We start from the raw sequence: 18466 nt of genomic DNA, 5'->3' as shown, positions 1-18466 counted from the left end.
TTGGCGGGTTGGGCCACTCGCTTTTTGCCTTGTGAGAACTGGGCTCTGTAAAAGAAAAAAAGAAACCCAATTTTGGCGGGTTTGGAAGTTTGGAACTGCTTCTCTGATTGTCCGGTTTTTTACGTTATTTTGCTACACAGGAGAAGAAAGAATGTCAAGCTCCGAGTGCTGCTCAAACCCTCCGACCCTGAACCCCTCCAGCGGCACCGGCCATGTCGAAAACCTCGGCGGTCTCGACTCCTATGTCACTGGCTCCCCTCACTCCAAACTTGCCCTTCTCCTCGTCTCTGACGTTTTTGGTAACTTCCCCACCACTTCAAAAGCCTCTCCTTTCTTCGTTCAACGACATGGGTTTCTTTCCTTATTGCGTTATTTTTATGGTTTTTGGTTTAATGGGTATTCATTTTTAGGCTGTGTTTGTTTATGGGTTTCCTAAATTTATGATATTTTCCATTTCTATTTGGATTTTTGGATTTTTTTTTTCCTCCATTTCTGATAAAGTCTTGATAATCTAGGTTATGTGATGTTCATTTCTGTGATGAAAGTTTGTGTTTTGTATAACTGCTTTGTAATGTTGAATGTTTGCTTTGTCATGCAGGATTTGAAGCTCCAAACTTGAGGTATGGTGACTAGTTGACTAGTCTCTTTATTGGTTTTTCGACTGCTAATTTTATTTGCAGTGGATAATGTGCTAGATGAATTCTGCGAATCGCTTTTTCTTGCACCCGAACGTTTTATGCTGTCCCTTTTCGCTTTCGGATATTGACTCGGGGACATCAGTGACACTTGCTGGTTAAATTTGATGAGTAATTACTTGAAATAATACAATCGTTAAGGAAGAAAAAAAAAAAAAAGTTACTGTAGGTCTATAATCTATGATTCTATATCTATATCTAACTTAATTTTGAAAGATAGTTACAACCAATAGTTTCGGATTGTATATCAGTATCAGATATTGTCCGATCCCCTGCCTATGCAATGACCTTTTATGATGATTTGAAGATCTATAACTGTATTTTTAGGTTGTTCACTCTGTAATGTACAGAACGATAAAATTTCGCGTGCCGGTTACCGACATCAGCTATTTTCATCGAAGAAAACTGTGGAATCACTTTGTAGTTTCCGTGTTTCCACAATATCGTATACCCTTTAACTAATGCCACCTGCCTTCCATTTTGAAGGAAGCTTGCTGATAAAGTAGCAGCTGCTGGATTCTTCGTTGTGGTTCCCGACTTCTTTAACAAAGATCCTTATGCACCTGAAGATGCCAATAGACCTCTTCCTGTTTGGATAAAAGATCATAGACCGGTTGGTTCTTTTGTTGTTATGTCTACTTTTATGCATATCTGTTTTGTTTCTTTGATGATCGAAGTACTTTTACAAGTCTCCCTATGCAATTCTTGAGTTTACTAAAATATTTTAGATGCTTATCTGTGCGGGTTCAGCTTGGCAATCCCATGATTATTTATGTCAAAACTTTTTATGGTTGTTCACTACTAGGCTGATTCCACCTTTTGTGACAATGGTTAAGTTACGAGTCCCTAGCATTGGGGTGTTATAAAAGTTTCTCCGCAATTTGGGTATGTTCAAGTATTGTTAGCTTCTAAATCTGGTTTTTGGATTGATAGAACAAGGGATTTGAGGATGCAAAGCTAGTTCTTGAAGCTTTAAAAAGAAAAGGCGTTTCTTCAATCGGTGCTGCAGGCTTCTGTTGGGGAGGTGAGTTCACTTTCCTTTCCTGTTAACATCTTGGTTGCTCTATTTTATTTTTCCTTATCTCCATAATCCATTTACTTTGTGGGTTATTTGTTGCTTTTTCAGTGTAACAAAAATGTTTCTCGTTTGGATAGTTCAACTAATATGGAAAATATTGTTTCGGTCGACATTGAACTATTTGCGCTGATTTCAGCCAAGGTTGTGGTTGAACTTGCAAAGCGCGCTTTAATTCAAGCTGCTGTTCTGTGTCATCCTACATTTGTCACTGTGGATGATATAAAGGGTAAGATATCTGTATTAATATTCAGGAAATATCTCCTTGGACACCATTATTGGAACAAAAAGTTAGTCTCACACTCGTCTATTCCTGGAACTACTTTCAGAGGTTAAGGTTCCTATTTCTATACTTGGAGCTGAGTTTGATCGGATATCTCCACCTGAAGTTGTGAAACAGTTTGAAGAGGTTTTAACTGCAAAATCTGGTGTAGGAATATATCCTTCATCCGAACAGTCTTCAGTACTTGTGCTTTTGTTAGTTTGTTTATTCTAGTCACGGACATTCCTCAACTTGAGATGCCTGCTTTGTGTATCATATAATGAAATATAATTGTGCATGGCTTGTAGTTAAAGGTAACTTGCCCTTACAAAAATGACTTGTAACTTTGTAAGGGAAGGGTGCTCGAGAGCTTATATGTTATGCCAAGACATTCTATTTAATTTCCAATCATGGTCGTACACTGTTTTGTATGAACTTCAAAAATTGTTCTCTGTGAAGAAATGATAGGACAACACGACGAACACACCCCCCCTTCACATTAGGGTTCACCACTGTGGTAGCTTGTAGTGGCAAACTTTTGAAATTTGTTGAAACGATTGTTGGTTTTGTGGAATCACAGGTTAAGAGCCATGTGAAGATATTCCCCAAAGTGTCACACGGGTGGACGGTGAGGTACAATGTTGAAGACGAAGCAGCTTGTAAATCTGCCGAGGAGGCTCATCAAGACTTGTTGGAGTGGCTCTTGAACCATGTCAAGGGAGTGACATCATCACTGTAGTGGATTTCCTTATCCTATCAGCTGCTTTCTATTGGTAGCGGTTAAATAATGCCTATGGAGTTTTATGAACTAGTATGTGTTTGTAAAGTTTTGTAGTTTGAACTGACGGTCCTCGACCGGCCTCCTCCGTGTAACCCGGAAGAACCCCCAACACCATTTGGGTGTCATGTAAGTATAGTACTAGTTCGAGATGCCCAATGGGTTGTGCCCCCCACCGAAAAAGAGAGTTTTATAAACTTCATGATTTTGTTTCCGGCACATGATGACCAGTTTTCACACTTTAGTTAGGAACAGAGGGGAAATACAAAGGAAAAAAGAGGGATGGGCGAAGGCAAAAGAATGTTTACACTAATTACATATTACCAATAATTACCTAACTAATCATGTTTACAAAGTAATGCTAGGTAGACTAAATTTACAAACTAAATGATATGTCACTAATAAGAAATAAGCACGTGTTTCAACACTTAAGTAATAATCAAATCATCAATATATGCTTACATATTCTACCTTCTTTCTTCAATGTTTTGCGTTATATATTTGGAATGGCCGTGGGTTTTATGGAATCGCAGATTAAAAGCCATGTGAAGAATTTCCCGAAAGTGGAACAAGAGGTCAGACGTTGAAGACGAAGCAGCTTGTAAGGCTGCAGAAGATGCTCATCAAGACTTTGCTGGAGTGGCTCCTGAACCATGTCAAGTGACTCGTATTGTCATCACTGCAAAGCACTATTGTTTCTAAAAGACAAGAATTATTTAAACATTATCGTATCAACAGGGTTCTATGTACTATGAATTAGAATAATGCCTGCACTTTTTATGGTACCAATATTTGTATATAAAATTTGTTGCTCGGAAGGGTAGAGGTTTCAGAACAATGTGGTGCTTTAAGGTTTGGTATTTGGCGAGTGGTATAATTCATGCTAATAAGTTTGATGAAGTTGATTAGTGCATCATAAAAAAAAAAATTATATTCTAAAACGAACAGAACCACACATTAAGCGGTTTTCTCTAATACGATCTTTTAATGGATAGTTGCGATATGCAACTCATAGGCATGCACAATACATCAACTGATCACTCACATTCTGCAATTTACTTCCAACCATAACAGACCCTTTCACTTTCACAAATGACCAACTTGGTGTACTGGGTTTGGTTTGGAGTCATACTCTTGTGGCTCATTTACTAATCCATAATCAAAATGGGAGGAATTGAATTGATAAGGAATATTGATGCAGAATTGGATTGGGGAGGAATTAGAATCAGATTCCTATGAAAGGTGTTTACTAAATTATCACGAAATGGAATAGGAATGGTGTTGGTTTCATATAAGTTGTTTACCAATTCACTTCTGAATTTGAAGTTACACCATCGGCCTGTGCAATCAAGGTCGTTGAGTGAGCATAGCTCTCAACCGTTAGATGGAAAAGTGAAGATAGTTTTGCTGTTGTTAAAAGATAATATTATGGTTTTTATCATAATAATTATCTTTTAATTATCTTGATAAATGCGAATTATATCTCTAAACAAGTGGTACAGTTCAAATTAAGTTGGGATGTGTGTAGACGTGTGGAATAGTCAAAGTAAAGTGATGTGATGGGATCAGGGTGGTTTTGCAGATAATGCAAAACTACCAGCCATGATTTTTTATGCATGCATGTGATAATTTCATTAAATGCCGTGCAAAAGTTGGAAATGGTTTGGATGGATAAAGATGGCATGAAAAAAGGTTTATTTTGATGGTCTCCACAAGGAAAGCAAATGACCACCAAATGGCATGTATCCTTGGATTTTGGCGGGTTTTTTACCGAGTCTTGTGGAAGTGAATGGCTAGATTTGCATGTTAATTATCAGCATGCTTTGGTTCCAGAGCCGTGGAGGCCATTATGCATGTTAATTATTTGCATAAAATAAGGAGATAATGATGACATCTAGAAGATAGGTTGCTGCTTACCTTGAGAAGAATTTGACTGGGACTCTGGCTGATAAGTGTGAATTGAAATCAAATCCTACACTAGTGTGAAGCCGCACCACACATCTGCGTCTATAAATACAAGGTTGCGAACACCATTGAAAGCCCCTCCAATTCAACACACAACTGCCCTACGCAAACTCTCTCAACAACTTTGAGATTTTTATTTTCTCTTTTCGCTGACACATTTTCCGTTGGCATCAACAGCACTGTGAAAGCAACCGATGATATCTTCAGTCAGCATAGATAGCTCCGTCACCGTAGAATTAGCCGATCTCGCAGCATCTTCCGTTGGCATCAACAGCACTGCGGCGAAGGCGATTGGTTACCTATCCAAGTCTCGGTCGAGAAGGATTTCCGAATCCTTATTGATCGAGGTCATCTCATTAGCCTTCTCGGCGAAGTGAAGTGTTACAACTTACTGAGCTCGGCGCATTGCACGCCGAGTTATTTTATGATTGGATACTCTCAAGTGGGATTTAGAGTTCGGCATTCAGACGGCCGAACCACGTTCACTATTAAGACATATATCCGCTTTGAGTATTTGTGCCCTTACACTTTGGTGTCGATTCGACGTGAGTTTACTCTGAGGAATACCATCATTGTGACCAAATCCAACGACAACGATTCGTGAACTTTGTAAGAATAATAGCCTTGTCTTCAGGTTCGAGAACCCAAGAGGCTGAGACGTGTTCCTTCCTCGGTCGCAATTGCAAGACGCAGAAGTCAGCCGCGCACCCAACGCAACATCGATAAATTTTACTCATCGGCCAAGCTCGGCCGACGAGTTGGCACGCCCCGCATTCAACCGAATGACGTAGTTAGCTTATAAATTATTCGGCATGCGCGCCACGTAAGCTTAGTAGTTTTTAGGGTCAACACCTTTTTAAACCCAATTTTTTAAGAAAAACTCACGAAAAATCCAAATTTTTTTTAGTTTTAATGAAAAATGACAAATAAAAGTGTAGTGAATAGTACCAAAAAGGGTAAAAATGTGGTTTTTCGTTAAAAGTGAACAGTATCGGGAGTGTTTCGTTAAAACTCCCAATTTTTTATACCAACCCTATAACTTCCCAAGTTTTCTGCCTTTTGAAACCTAATTTTTCACGTCTTTTCTCTTCTCCCTAGTATCCTTCGTCAGTCCTCAACAGCCGCTACCGCCACCATTCAGGGCCGGTCCTGAGATTTTTGAGGCCCAAGACGACATAAAAAAATATGTCCTAACTCCATATATAATAAAAATGATTTGTTTTTACAGGTAAGATTTCGATAAAATAACACTTAGAAAAAGCACACCAAATTTAATAATTTGGAAAGGGTAATGTTAAGAAGACTAAATTTGTAGACAAAATATGGTAAACTAAATAACATGGAAGTTGATAATTGGATTATTATTTAAGGGTTGATTAACATGCTTATTTCTATTGATGACACAACATTTGGTTTGAAAGAAGGGAACCAAAAAAACCCCGGCTTACAAGTAGATGTTTCCCCTTGAAATTTTGGAGTGCTTTTATATAAAATTGTGAGGTGTTTTTTCTTATTTACTTACTTTGTCAATATGTGACTAAAAAAATATATCATATTTTTGAGTTTTTAATTGAAATGTATAAGCAATGCATGAGAGAATTAAAGATAATTAGAATTTTGAGTCCCACCACCTATTTTTGTTCTTCCTCAAACTTTAACATTAATCTCTTTCACTTCCTCCACGGGTCGCAACAACTATGCCTCTCAACAAGAACCTCTCATCGTTCACATTTTAACCCCTAAATCTTGTAGAACTAATGACATTTTTTTCATAATTTTTTCTGAAAGTCGTTAGCTAGGTATATTTGTCATCAAAATCCTTCAATTCTACCTCTTCCTCCCTATGCCTTTGCAATTTTCTCCGACCTACAACCATATGTGATTGTTACTGTAAAATTATTTTTTCAAGAATTATATTTCTTCATAAATAAAATAAGAGAAATTGAGAGGCATGGCTTATGGCCGCTTCCCAGGGAAGTTAAAAGAAACGACAAAAGGGTTGAGGAAGAACATTAATAGGTGTTGGGCACCATATTTCTAATTTATTGTTTTATTAATTATTTGTATTTTAATGAGTTCTTAGCATTAAGTTAAATGTTTAGTTTGTTGTGCAAATTACATCCAGATGTTAAATGGTGAGGGGAAAGGCATGAAAGGAAAAGCATGAGGTGCCTTGCATTGATCCCAAACAGAATATTGTAAAAAATTGGAAAAAAAAAATGAACATATCGGGTTTCAAACACAACATCGTTTTGTTAAGTTGGCAGCGAAACACCACCACTCCTGCCTAAAGTTCTTATTGATTTAACCAAGGTTTCAAAATTTATATGCTTATGGAAATATATATGAATATACTACTCTATCAATTTTTGGTGCCCCTCGAGTTTTTGAGGCCTTGGACGGTCGCCCTGCTAACCCTTGCCACCATTCTCTCCCTCCCTCTCCTCCATTTTATTTTTTGTGGATCCTTCATCATCATTTCATGTGCATCCATTGATCTCTCTCGCTCGTTGCACCTCCATCCCCACACGACCACGATGCCACAACCAAAGAACAACCAGCTCACTACGATATCTGAAGACGCTCTAGGATTCTTGAGATTGGTTCATTGGCGCACGGGGAGGTGAATGGGAGGCAGGCAGAGAGGTTTGGGCTTGTTGATTTGAGTGGCAGATTTGGAGTTTTTAGGAATTAGATGGAGTTTTTAGGAATTAGACGGGATTCAAATGACACATCCTACTCATGAGTTCAATTCCTTCAAAATCAAGAATTCAATTCCTATATTTCAAGTGGACCCCACCCATTTTGATTCATCCAAATTTTTGTAAATACAAAAATAACCCGTAATCGGAATCACACTGACCTTTGATTCTGATATCGAACACGTAAACACGTTCTTGAAGTATTGTAGTCCTGGACTCTAGCTCTTAGCAATTCTCCTTAGACTTTTCGCATTAGGCTTATGTCATTCATCCCGTCATTGAAAAAGTAAAGAATTCAATAAAAAACAAAATATAAAAGAAGTCTCACATGTCACTTGAAATTCAATGAGAATCAATCAAAACGGAAAGGGATTATCCGGATTTCTTTTCACCTAATTCATTAAGTTTGTGATTTTGACTGTTGAAATTTGATCAAACGGCTATAAATAAGGTGATCTTTAAAAGTTATAATAATTGTAATCGTTGGATCAAATTTGAACGGCTTAGATCCCAAACTTAATGGATTAAGTGGAAAATGATCCTACAATCAAAACGAAAAAGAATTATTATTATTATTTTTTTTTGTAAAAATATTGACGAAATTTAACTGTTTGGTGGAATACAAATGGGAGAGGAGGATGACGGGTGATATTTTCTTTTTATTTAAGTGGTGATTTTTTAAAACAAGTTGAAAGTTCAGCAAAAAAAAAACAAATAAACGGTTAATATCAAATTATAAATGAAAGCATCGTGGACGACGTGCTAGCACTGTAATACTTGATAATTTTTATATTTAAATATAGTCTCCGCTGTGCTAGCTCAATCAAACACCAACAAAGAGTGTGAATTCAGGGAGAGAAAAGGAAAGAAATCATGGCAAGCTCTGAGTGCTGCTCAAACCCTCCGACCCTGAACCCCTCCAGCGGCACCGGCCATGTCGAAAGCCTCGGCGGTCTCGACTCCTATGTCACTGGCTCCCCTGATTCCAACCTTGCTGTTCTTCTCATCTCTGACATTTATGGTAACTTTTCCACCACTTAAAAAACCTCTCCTTTCTTCATTCTACGACATGGGTTTGTTTCCTTGTTGTCCATTTTTATATGGGTTTTTGGTTTAATGGGTATTGATTTTTAGGCTATGTTTGTTGATGGGTTTCCTAAATTTATGACATTTTCCCTTCCCCTTTGAATTTTTGGATTTTTTCCCTCCAATTCTGATAAAGTCTTGATAATCTAGCTTATGTGTTGTTCAATTTTTTGATGAAAGTGTCTGTTTTGTATAACTGCTTCGTAATGTTGAATGTTTGCTTTGTCATTCAGGATTTGAAGCTCCAAACTTGAGGTATGATGACTTTTCGCTTTCGGATATTTACACTTGCTGCTTAAATTTGATGAGCAGTTTAATTGAAATAATTCAATCGTTAAGGAAGGAAAAAAAAGAAAAAATTACAGTAGGTCTGTAATCTATGATTCTATATCTATATCTGACTTATTTTTGAAAGATAGTTGCAACCAATAGTTTCGGATTGTCTATCAGTATCAGATATCGTATAACAATTGTCAGATCCCCTGACTATTACAGTAACCTTTCATGATGGTTTGAAGATCTATACCTGTATTTTTAGATTGTTCACTCTATAATTTACAGAAGGATAAAATTTCACGTGCCAGTTACCGACTTCAGATATTTTCATGTTGTTCGGTGTTTCCATAATATCCTGTACCCTTTAACTAATGCCACCTGCCTTTCATTGTGAAGGAAGCTTGCTGACAAAGTTGCAGCTGCTGGGTTCTTCGTTGTAGTTCCCGACTTCCTTAACAAAGACCCTTATGCACCTGAAGATGCCAAAAGACCTATTTCTGTTTGGATAAAAGATCATGGACCGGTTGGTTCTTTTGTTACTGTGTCTACTTTTATGCATATCTGTTTTGTTTCTTTAACGATCAAAGTACTTTTACAAGTCTCCCTATGCAATTCTTGAGTTTTTAAAAATATTTTATATGCTTATGTGTGTGGGTTCAGCTTGGGAGTGCATGAAGACTGTTGTTATGTTAAAACTTTTTATGGTTGTTCACTACTAGGCTGATTCCACCTTTTGTGACAATGGTTAAATTACGAGTCCCTGGCATTGGGGTGTTATAAAAGTTTTTCTGCAATTTGGATATGTTCAAGTATCTTGTTTTGGGATTGATAGGACAAGGGATTTGAGGATGCAAAGCCAGTTCTTGAAGCTTTAAAAAGTAAAGGTGTTTCTGCAATCGGTGCTGCAGGCTTCTGTTGGGGAGGTGAGTTCACGTTCATTTCTCGTTAACATCTTAGTTGCTCTATTTCTTTTTTCCTTGTATATATTTAATTTGTTGCTTTTTGAGTGTAACAAAAATGTTTCTCGTTTAGACATTTGGATAATGTTTAGGCAATGTTTTACTTATCACTCTTGTTTCAGTAGTTCAACCAATATGGAAAATATTGTTTCAGCTGACATTGAACTATTTGCGCTGTTTTCAGCCAAGGTTGTGGTTGAACTTTCAAAGCACGCTTTAATTCAAGCTGCTGTTCTGTGTCATCCATCATTAGTCACTGTGGATGATATCAAGGGTAAGATACCTGTAGTAATATTCAGGAAATATCTAATCCATTATTGGAACAAAAAATTAGTCTCACACTCACTTTATGATCTATTCCTGGACTTACTTTAAGAGGTTAAGGTTCCTATTTCTGTACTTGGAGCTGAGATTGATCAGATGTCTCCGCCTGAAGTCGTGAAACAGTTTGAAGAGGTTTTAACTGCAAAACCTGAGGTAGAAATCTCCTTCATCCGAATAGTCTTCAATACTTTTGTGGCTTTGTTAGTTTGTTTATTCTAATCATGGACATTCCTCAACTTGGGATGCATGGCGAACTTTTTCTATCATATTATGAAATATAATTGTGCATGGCTTATGGTAATAGGTTACTTGCCCTTACAAAAACGACTTGTAAGGGAAGGGGGCCAGTGAGCTTATATGCTACGTTAAGATATTATATTTTAATTTCCAATCAGGGTCATATACCGTTTTGTACGAACTTTGAAAACATTTTCATTTTGTTCTTTTTGAAGAAATGATAGGACAACACCAAAAACACCCCCCTTCACATTAGGATTCACCACTATGGTAGCTTGTAGTGGTAAACTTTTGAAATTTGTTGAAACGATTGTTGGTTTTGTGGAATCACAGGTTAAGAGCCATGTGAAAATATTCCCGAAAGTGTCACATGGGTGGACGGTGAGGTACAGTGTTGAAGACGAAGCAGCTTGTAAGTCTGCCGAGGAGGCTCATCAAGATTTGTTGAAGTGGTTCTTGAACCATGTCAAGTGAGTGGCCTCATCAAGATTTGTTGAAGTGGTTTTCCTTATCAGCTGCTATCTATTAGTAATGGATAAATAATGCCTCTGGAGTTTTATGTTCGTATTTGTTTAAAGTTTTGTAGTAGAATTTTACGGCTTAATTTTCATGTATTCCATAATTCTGAATATAAGTACATACAATCCTTATTACATAAGGAAACAATAAAGGACATTAATATTACCTTCATAAAACATGACTAATATTTACACAATATTTACATTCTCTTTTCCTATACAGTGACTCATGCAATACTCCCCCTCAAGTTGGTGCATAGATATCACACATGCCCAACTTGATAGGTGAGTCATCAAAAGCTCTACTACACACGGCATGAGTAAGAACATTTGTAAGTTGTTCTTCCGATTTCACAAATGGTATTGAAACAATCTTCTTCTCAAGCTTTTCTTTAATGAAATGTCGATCAACCCCAACATACTTAGTCTTATCATGTTGTACTGGATTCTCTGCTATCTCTCTTGCCGACTTGTCACAATACAATTTCATTGCCTCTTCTTGTTTAAATCCGAGACTCCAAATCAACTTTCGTAGCCAAAGAATCTTGCACACACCATGCGCCATGCTCCTGTATTCCGCCTCGGCAGAAGATTGAGACACCACCCTCTGTTTCTTGCTCTGCCGAGTAACCAAATTTTCTCCAACGAATGTAAAATATCCAGACATAGAACGCCTATCAGTCACATCACATGCCCAATCAGCATCAGTAAATCCCTCAATCCTCATGTGTCCATGAGGCTTATACAGGATTCCCTTTCTAGGAGCAGACTTTAAATACGCTAGAATCCTCATAATTGCCGCCATATGCTCCACACTCGGCGAGTGCATAAATTGACTCACCACACTTACTGCATAGGCAATATCCGAACGAGTGTGGGACAAATAAATTACTCTCCCTACCAGTCTCTGATATCTGCCTTTGTCAACCGATTCTTGATCTAGATAAATCCCTAAATAATGCTTCTCTACAATAGGAGTGTCCACCAGTTTACATCCCAGCATGCCTGTCTCTTTTAATAAATCCATAACACATTTACGTTGAGACAAGAAAATACCCCAAGATGAACTAGCCACTTCTACTCCAAGAAAATATTTTGTCTCCCAAATTCTTCATCTCAAACTCGACGGCAAGACTTGCTTCCAGCTTCATCATCTCTTCCAAATCATCACCTGTTATTATCATGTCATCCACATAAATAATTAAGGTTGTCACGTTACCGCTTCTTCATTTTACAAACAACGTATGGTCGGAGTGACTATGATAATATCCATTCCTTCTCATAACTTGAGTAAATCTACCAAACCATGCACAAGGTGATTGCTTAAGTCCATAAAGAGACTTTTGCAACCTACATACTTCGGTTTTCCCTTCAGCATTATACTCAGAGGAAAATCCATAAACACTACTTTTTAACATCAAATTGTTTTAGTGGCCAATTCAAATTTGCAGCTAGTGAAATAGGAACCCGTATTGTATTCATCTTTGCTACTGAAAAAAAGGTTTCCTGGTAATCAACATCGTACGTTTGAGTATAACATTTTGCCACTAACCTTGCTTTATACCTGTCTATTGATCTGTCGGCCTTGTATTTAATTGTAAAGACCCATCTACATCTGACCGGCCCTTTCCCCTTCGGTAGTTCCATTACTTCCCATGTATCATTCTTATGTAGTGCCATCATTTCTTCATCCATTTCAGTAGCCCATTTCGGATCCTTCAATGCCTCATCAACTCGGGTTGGTACTTGAACTGCTTCCACGTTATTCACCCATGCTTCCACATTATTCACCCATGATGAATCCAAATGGGAGATGAGGATGGACGGGTGATATTTTCTTTTTATTTAATTGGTAATTTTTTAAAACAAGTTGAAAGTTCAGCCAAAAAAACAAATAAACGGTTAATATCGAATTATAAATGAAGGGGTGTGCTATCCACACATCTTTTTTTACTTCTCACACACCCCTTGTTAATTTCTGTCCGTTGATTTTCTTCAATTCATCCGATCCGATGGTCAAAAACTAAAAAGGTATGGGAGAAGTAAAAAGGAGTGTGTGGATATCACACCCCTAAATAAAAGCATCATGGACGACGTGGTACTACTGTAATACTTAATAATTTTTATATTTAAATGGGAAATTTTATTAAAACCCATTCAACTTCTTTTTACACCCAACTTTAAAAATAGGGCACTTTAACGAAAAGCACCCGGTACTGTTCACTTTAACGAAAAACCACATTTTTACACTAAAAAGTCAATCCTGGTACTATTCACTTTACCTTTTATTTTGTCCTTATCATTAAAACTCAAAGTTTTCAAGCTATTTTCATTAGTTTTTCTTTAAAAATATTTTATTCAAATTCCTAATTCACCCTTGTATAGAACTGAAAAACAAAAAAAACAAAATCAAAATGTATTTCCACACCCACCATTATTCTACCTCAAACCCCACCAGAGATTTGCCGACGATTTTCAAGGCAACTTCAAATCAAACTACCTTACATGGCAGCCCATTTACCTTCCGTACAAGCTTTGACATCGAACGCCTTCCATACAACATAAAAGCACCCTTGGTCGTGATTCTCCACGTCGTCGTCAAAAACTCTATAAGCCCCCATCTACGTCGGCATTTGTCGGTTGAAGGAAGTGAGAATTAAAGAGAGAGAGAGAGAGAGAGAGAGAGAGAGAGAGAGAGAGAATAGAGGATGAGAACAAAGAGAAAGGAAAAGGAGCCTAAAAATAGAAGACGCCGACACGAAAAATTTACCCGGTCAGTGAAGAAGTTGCCTGAAAGCGATGGGAGTTGGGGGCTGATATGGGTTCATCTCATTTCAATATATTTTTCTTATCTCACATTAATTTACGGGTAAAGTGGAGAGTTCAATGATAAAAAAAATGGAACTTTAATGAAAAACACCCGGTACTGTTCACTTTAACGAAAAACCATATTTTTACACTAAAAAGTCAATCTTGGTACTATTCACTTTACCCTTTATTTTGTCCTTATCATTAAAACTCAAAGTTTTCAAGCTTTTTTCATTAGTTTTCCTTAAAAATAATTAAGTTGGGTGTGGAAATAAGTTTTTAGGGTCTAAATAAAATTTCCCTATTTAAATATAGTCTCCGCTATGCTAGCTCAATCAAACACTGACAAAGAGTGAAGGCCAAATTGAATTATTCATCCCTGTGATCATAGGAAACTTGCATGATGACCCCCGTGGTGAAAAAACTAGGAATTAAACCCCTGTGGTCAAGAATGTTAGCAAATTTAGTCAAAAAGTAAGATTTCTGTTAAATGTTAAAAGTATAAGTAAAACTGTATTTTCAGTTCCAATTGACATTTAAAATAAATAATTTTTTTTATAACAATTAACAAAAAAAATAATGCTTAATTTTTTAAATAAAAAAAAACGCCAATTCAATGTCAATTGGAACTGAAAATACAATTTTACCCCAACCTTTAACAGTTATTTAACAAAAATCTTACTTTTGAACTAAATTTGCTAACATTCTATACCACAGGATTTAATTCCTAGTTTTTTCGCTACGCCATCGTGCAAGTCTCTTGTGACCACAGGATGAACAATCCAATTTAGCCAAGAGTGAATTCAGGGAGAGAAAAGGAAAGAAATCATGGCAAGCTCTGAGTGCTGCTCAAACCCTCCGACCCTGAACCCCTCCAGCGGCACCGGCCATGTCGAAAGCCTCGGCGGTCTCGACTCCTATGTCACTGGCTCCCCTGATTCCAACCTTGCTGTTCTTCTCATCTCTGACGTTTATGGTAACTTTCCCACCACTTAAAAAACCTCTCCTTTCTTCATTCTACGACATGGGTTTGTTTCCTTGTTGTCTATTTTTATTTGGGTTTTTGGTTTAATGGGTATTGATTTTTAGGCTATGTTTGTTGATGGGTTTCCTAAATTTATGACATTTTCCCTTCCCCTTTGAATTTTTGGATTTTTTTCCCTCCAATTCTGATAAAGTCTTGATAATCTAGCTTATGTGTTGTTCAAATCTGTGATGAAAGTGTGTGTTTTGTATAACTGCTTTGTAATGTTGAATGTTTGCTTTGTCATTCAGGATTTGAAGCTCCAAACTTGAGGTATGATGACTTTTCGCTTTCGGATATTTACACTTGCTACTTAAATTTGATGAGCAGTTTACTTGAAATAATTCAATCGTTAAGGAAGAAAAAAAAAAGAAAAAGTTACAGTAGGTCTGTAATCTATGATTCTATATCTATATCTGACTTATTTTTGAAGGATAGTTGCAACCAATAGTTTCGGATTGTCTATCAGTATCAGATATCGTATAACAATTGTCGGATCCCCTGACTTTTACAATAACCTTTCATGATGGTTTGAAGATCTATACCGGTATTTTAGATTGTTCACTCTATAATTTACAGAAGGATAAAATTTCATGTGCCAGTTACCGACTTCAGATATTTTCATGTTGTTCGGTGTTTCCATAATATCCTGTACCCTTTAACTAATGCCACCTGCCTTTCATTGTGAAGGAAGCTTGCTGACAAAGTTGCAGCTGCTGGGTTCTTCGTTGTGGTTCCCGACTTCCTTAACAAAGACCCTTATGCACCTGAAGATGCCAACAGACCTATTTCTGTTTGGATAAAAGATCATGGACCGGTTGGTTCTTTTGTTATTGTGTCTACTTTTATGCATATCTGTGTTGTTTCTTTAGGGTGTAAGAGTGCATTTATATACTTATCTCTATCCATTTATATACTTATCCACACTAATGACTGGAGCAATCTAGCGAAGATCACAAAAAGTGACCGTTTTCGCTACCTAGGATCTATCTTGCAAGAGAACGGAGAATTAGATGGAGATCTCAACCATAGAATACAAGCTGGATGGATGAGGTGTAAGAGTGCATCCGGCGTGTTGTGTGACCGTCGTAGGCCACTGAAGCTTAAGGGAAAATTTTATAGGACGGCAATAAGGCCAGCGATGTTGTATGGCACAGAATGTTGGGCGGTGAAGCATCAACACGTACACAAAATGGGTGTAGCGGAGATGAGGATGCTCCGTGGGATGTATGGGCACACGAGAAATGATAAGATTGGGAATGAGGATATCCGAGGTAAAGTAGGAGTAGCCAAAATTGAAGGAAATATAAGAGAAAATCGGTTCCGGTGGTTCGGACATGTGCAAAGAAGGCCTACTGACGCTCCGGTTCGAAAATGTGACTACGGGATAGAGGTTCAGGGCCGAAGGGGTAGAGGAAGACCTAGGAAAACTTTGGAAGAGACCCTAAGAAAAGACTTGAGTACTTGGATCTAACGGAGGACATGACACAAAACCGAGCGCAATGGCGTTCTAGGATTCATATAGCCGACCCCACGTAGTGGGAAAAGGCTTTGTTGTTGTTGTTGTTGTTGTGTTGTTTCTTTAACGATCAAAGTGCTTTTACAAGTTGCCCTATGCAATTCTTGAGTTTTTAAAAATATTTTATATGCTTTTGTGTGTGGGTTCAGCTTGGGAGTCGCAGTTGTTATGTTAAAACTTTTTGTGGTTGTTCACTACTAGGCTGATTCCACATTTTGTGACAATGGTTAAATTACGAGTCCCTGGCATTGGGGTGTTATAGAAGTTTTTCTGCAATTTGGATATGTATGTTCAAGTATTGTTAGCTTCTGAATCTTGTTTTGGGATTGATAGGACAAGGGATTTGAGGATGCAAAGCCAGTTCTTGAAGCTTTAAAAAGTAAAGGTGTTTCTGCAATCGGTGCTGCAGGCTTCTGTTGGGGAGGTGAGTTCACGTTCATTTCTCGTTAACATCTTAGTTGTTCTATTTCATTTTTCCTTATATAAATTTAATTTGTTGCTTCTTGAGTGTAACAAAAACGTTTCTCGTTTAGACATTTGGATAATGTTTAGGCAATGTTTTACTTATCACTCTTGTTTCAGTAGTTCAACCAATATGGAAAATATTGTTTCGGTTGACATTGAACTATTTGCGCTGTTTTCAGCCAAGGTTGTGGTTGAACTTTCAAAGCACGCTTTAATTCAAGCTGCTGTTCTGTGTCATCCGTCATTAGTCACTGTGGATGATATCAAGGGTAAGATACCTGTACTAATATTCAGGAAATATATACACTATTATTGGAACAAAAAATTAGTCTCACACTCACTTTATGACCTATTCCTGGACTTACCTTCAGAGGTTAAGGTTCCTATTTCTATACTTGGAGCTGAGATTGATCGGATGTCTCCGCCTGAAGTCGTGAAACAGTTTGAAGAGGTTTTAACTGCAAAACCTGAGGTAGGAATCTCCTTCATCCGAACTGTCTTCAATACTTTTGTGGCTTTGTTAGTTTGTTTATTCTAATCATGGACATTCCTCAACTTGGGATGCATGGCGAACTTTTTCTATCATATTATGAAATATAATTATGCATGGCTTATAGTTATAGGTAACTTGCCCTTAAAAAAACGACTTGTAAGGGAAGGGGGCCAGAGAGCTTATATGCTACGTTAAGATATTCAATTTTAATTTCCAATCAGGGTCATATACCGTTTTGTACGAACTTTGAAAACATTTTCATTTTGTTCTTTTTGAAGAAATGATAGGACAACACCAAAAACACCCTCCTTCACATTAGGATTCACCACTATGGTAGCTTGTAGTGGTAAACTTTTGAAATTTGTTGAAACGATTGTTGGTTTTGTGGAATCACAGGTTAAGAGCCATGTGAAAATATTCCCGAAAGTGTCACATGGGTGGACGGTGAGGTACAGTGTTGAAGACGAAGCAGCTTGTAAATCTGCCGAGGAGGCTCATCAAGATTTGTTGAAGTGGTTCTTGAACCATGTCAAGTGAGTGGCCTCATCAAGATTTGTTGAAGTGGTTTTCCTTATCAGCTGCTATCTATTAGTAATGGATAAATAATGCCTCTGGAGTTTTATGTTCGTATTTGTTTGTAATGGATAAATAATGTCTCTGGAGTACTTGGATCTAACGGAGGACATGATACAAAACCGAGCACAATGACGTTCTAGGATTCATATAGCCGACCCCACTTAGTGGAAAAAGGTTTTGTTGTTGTTGTTGTTATTTGTTTGTCAAGTTTTGTAATAGAATTTTACAGCTTAATTTTCATGTATTCCATAATTCTGAATATAAGTACATACAATCCTTATTACATAAGGAAACAATAAAGGACACTAATATTACCTTCCTAAAACATGACTAATATTTACACAATATTTACATTCCTTTTTCCTATACATTGACTCACGCAATACTCCCTCTCAAGTTGGTGCATAGATATCACATATGCCCAACTTGATAGGTGAGTCATCAAAAGCTCTATTACACACGGCATGAGTAAGAACATCTGCAAGTTGTTCTTCAGAGTTCACAAACAATATTGAAACAATCTTCTTCTCAAGCCTTTCTTTAATGAAATGTCGATCAACCTCAACATACTTAGTCATATCATGATGTACTGGATTCTCTGCTATCTCTCTTGTCAACTTGTCACAATACAATTTCATTGCCTCTTCTTGTTTAAATTCGAGACTCCAAAGTAACTTTCGTTGCCAAAGAATCTCACACACACC

The 18466-nt window shown here is 37.3% G+C and overlaps 3 protein-coding genes across 4 annotated transcripts; all 3 read left to right on the top strand.

Moving 5' to 3' along the window:
- The first annotated feature begins 10 nt into the window (after positions 1-10).
- Positions 11-3029, top strand: LOC103403832 (endo-1,3;1,4-beta-D-glucanase-like). Its single transcript, XM_029095632.2, has 7 exons — positions 11-299; positions 599-620; positions 1182-1308; positions 1629-1719; positions 1910-1999; positions 2100-2200; positions 2613-3029. Exons 1-7 carry the CDS (start codon positions 152-154, stop codon positions 2769-2771), a joined length of 738 nt encoding a protein of 245 aa, XP_028951465.2. The 5' UTR covers positions 11-151; the 3' UTR covers positions 2772-3029.
- A 5205-nt stretch (positions 3030-8234) lies between these two features.
- LOC103416837 (endo-1,3;1,4-beta-D-glucanase-like) lies at positions 8235-11054 on the top strand. The gene is made up of 7 exons (XM_017327194.3): positions 8235-8498; positions 8797-8818; positions 9236-9362; positions 9672-9762; positions 9983-10072; positions 10175-10275; positions 10693-11054. Exons 1-7 carry the CDS (start codon positions 8351-8353, stop codon positions 10831-10833), a joined length of 720 nt encoding a protein of 239 aa, XP_017182683.3. The 5' UTR covers positions 8235-8350; the 3' UTR covers positions 10834-11054.
- Positions 11055-14387: 3333 nt separating this feature from the next.
- Positions 14388-18087, top strand: LOC103403837 (endo-1,3;1,4-beta-D-glucanase-like). Of its 2 annotated transcripts, XM_017323632.3 has the most exons (7): positions 14388-14661; positions 14961-14982; positions 15400-15526; positions 16562-16652; positions 16873-16962; positions 17065-17165; positions 17583-18087. In XM_017323632.3, exons 1-7 carry the CDS (start codon positions 14514-14516, stop codon positions 17721-17723), a joined length of 720 nt encoding a protein of 239 aa, XP_017179121.3. In that variant the 5' UTR covers positions 14388-14513; the 3' UTR covers positions 17724-18087. The 2 variants fall into 2 exon arrangements, with proteins under 2 accessions (XP_017179121.3, XP_070671162.1); XM_070815061.1 differs by having other exon boundaries at positions 14436-14661; positions 16873-17165.
- Positions 18088-18466: the final 379 nt, after the last annotated feature.

This window comes from Malus domestica, chromosome 16 (genome assembly GCF_042453785.1).
Source record: "Malus domestica chromosome 16, GDT2T_hap1".
Taxonomy (NCBI): domain Eukaryota; kingdom Viridiplantae; phylum Streptophyta; class Magnoliopsida; order Rosales; family Rosaceae; genus Malus; species Malus domestica.
The sequence above is the reverse complement of the archived record's forward strand: the minus strand, read 5'-3'. Positions and strand labels throughout refer to the sequence as shown.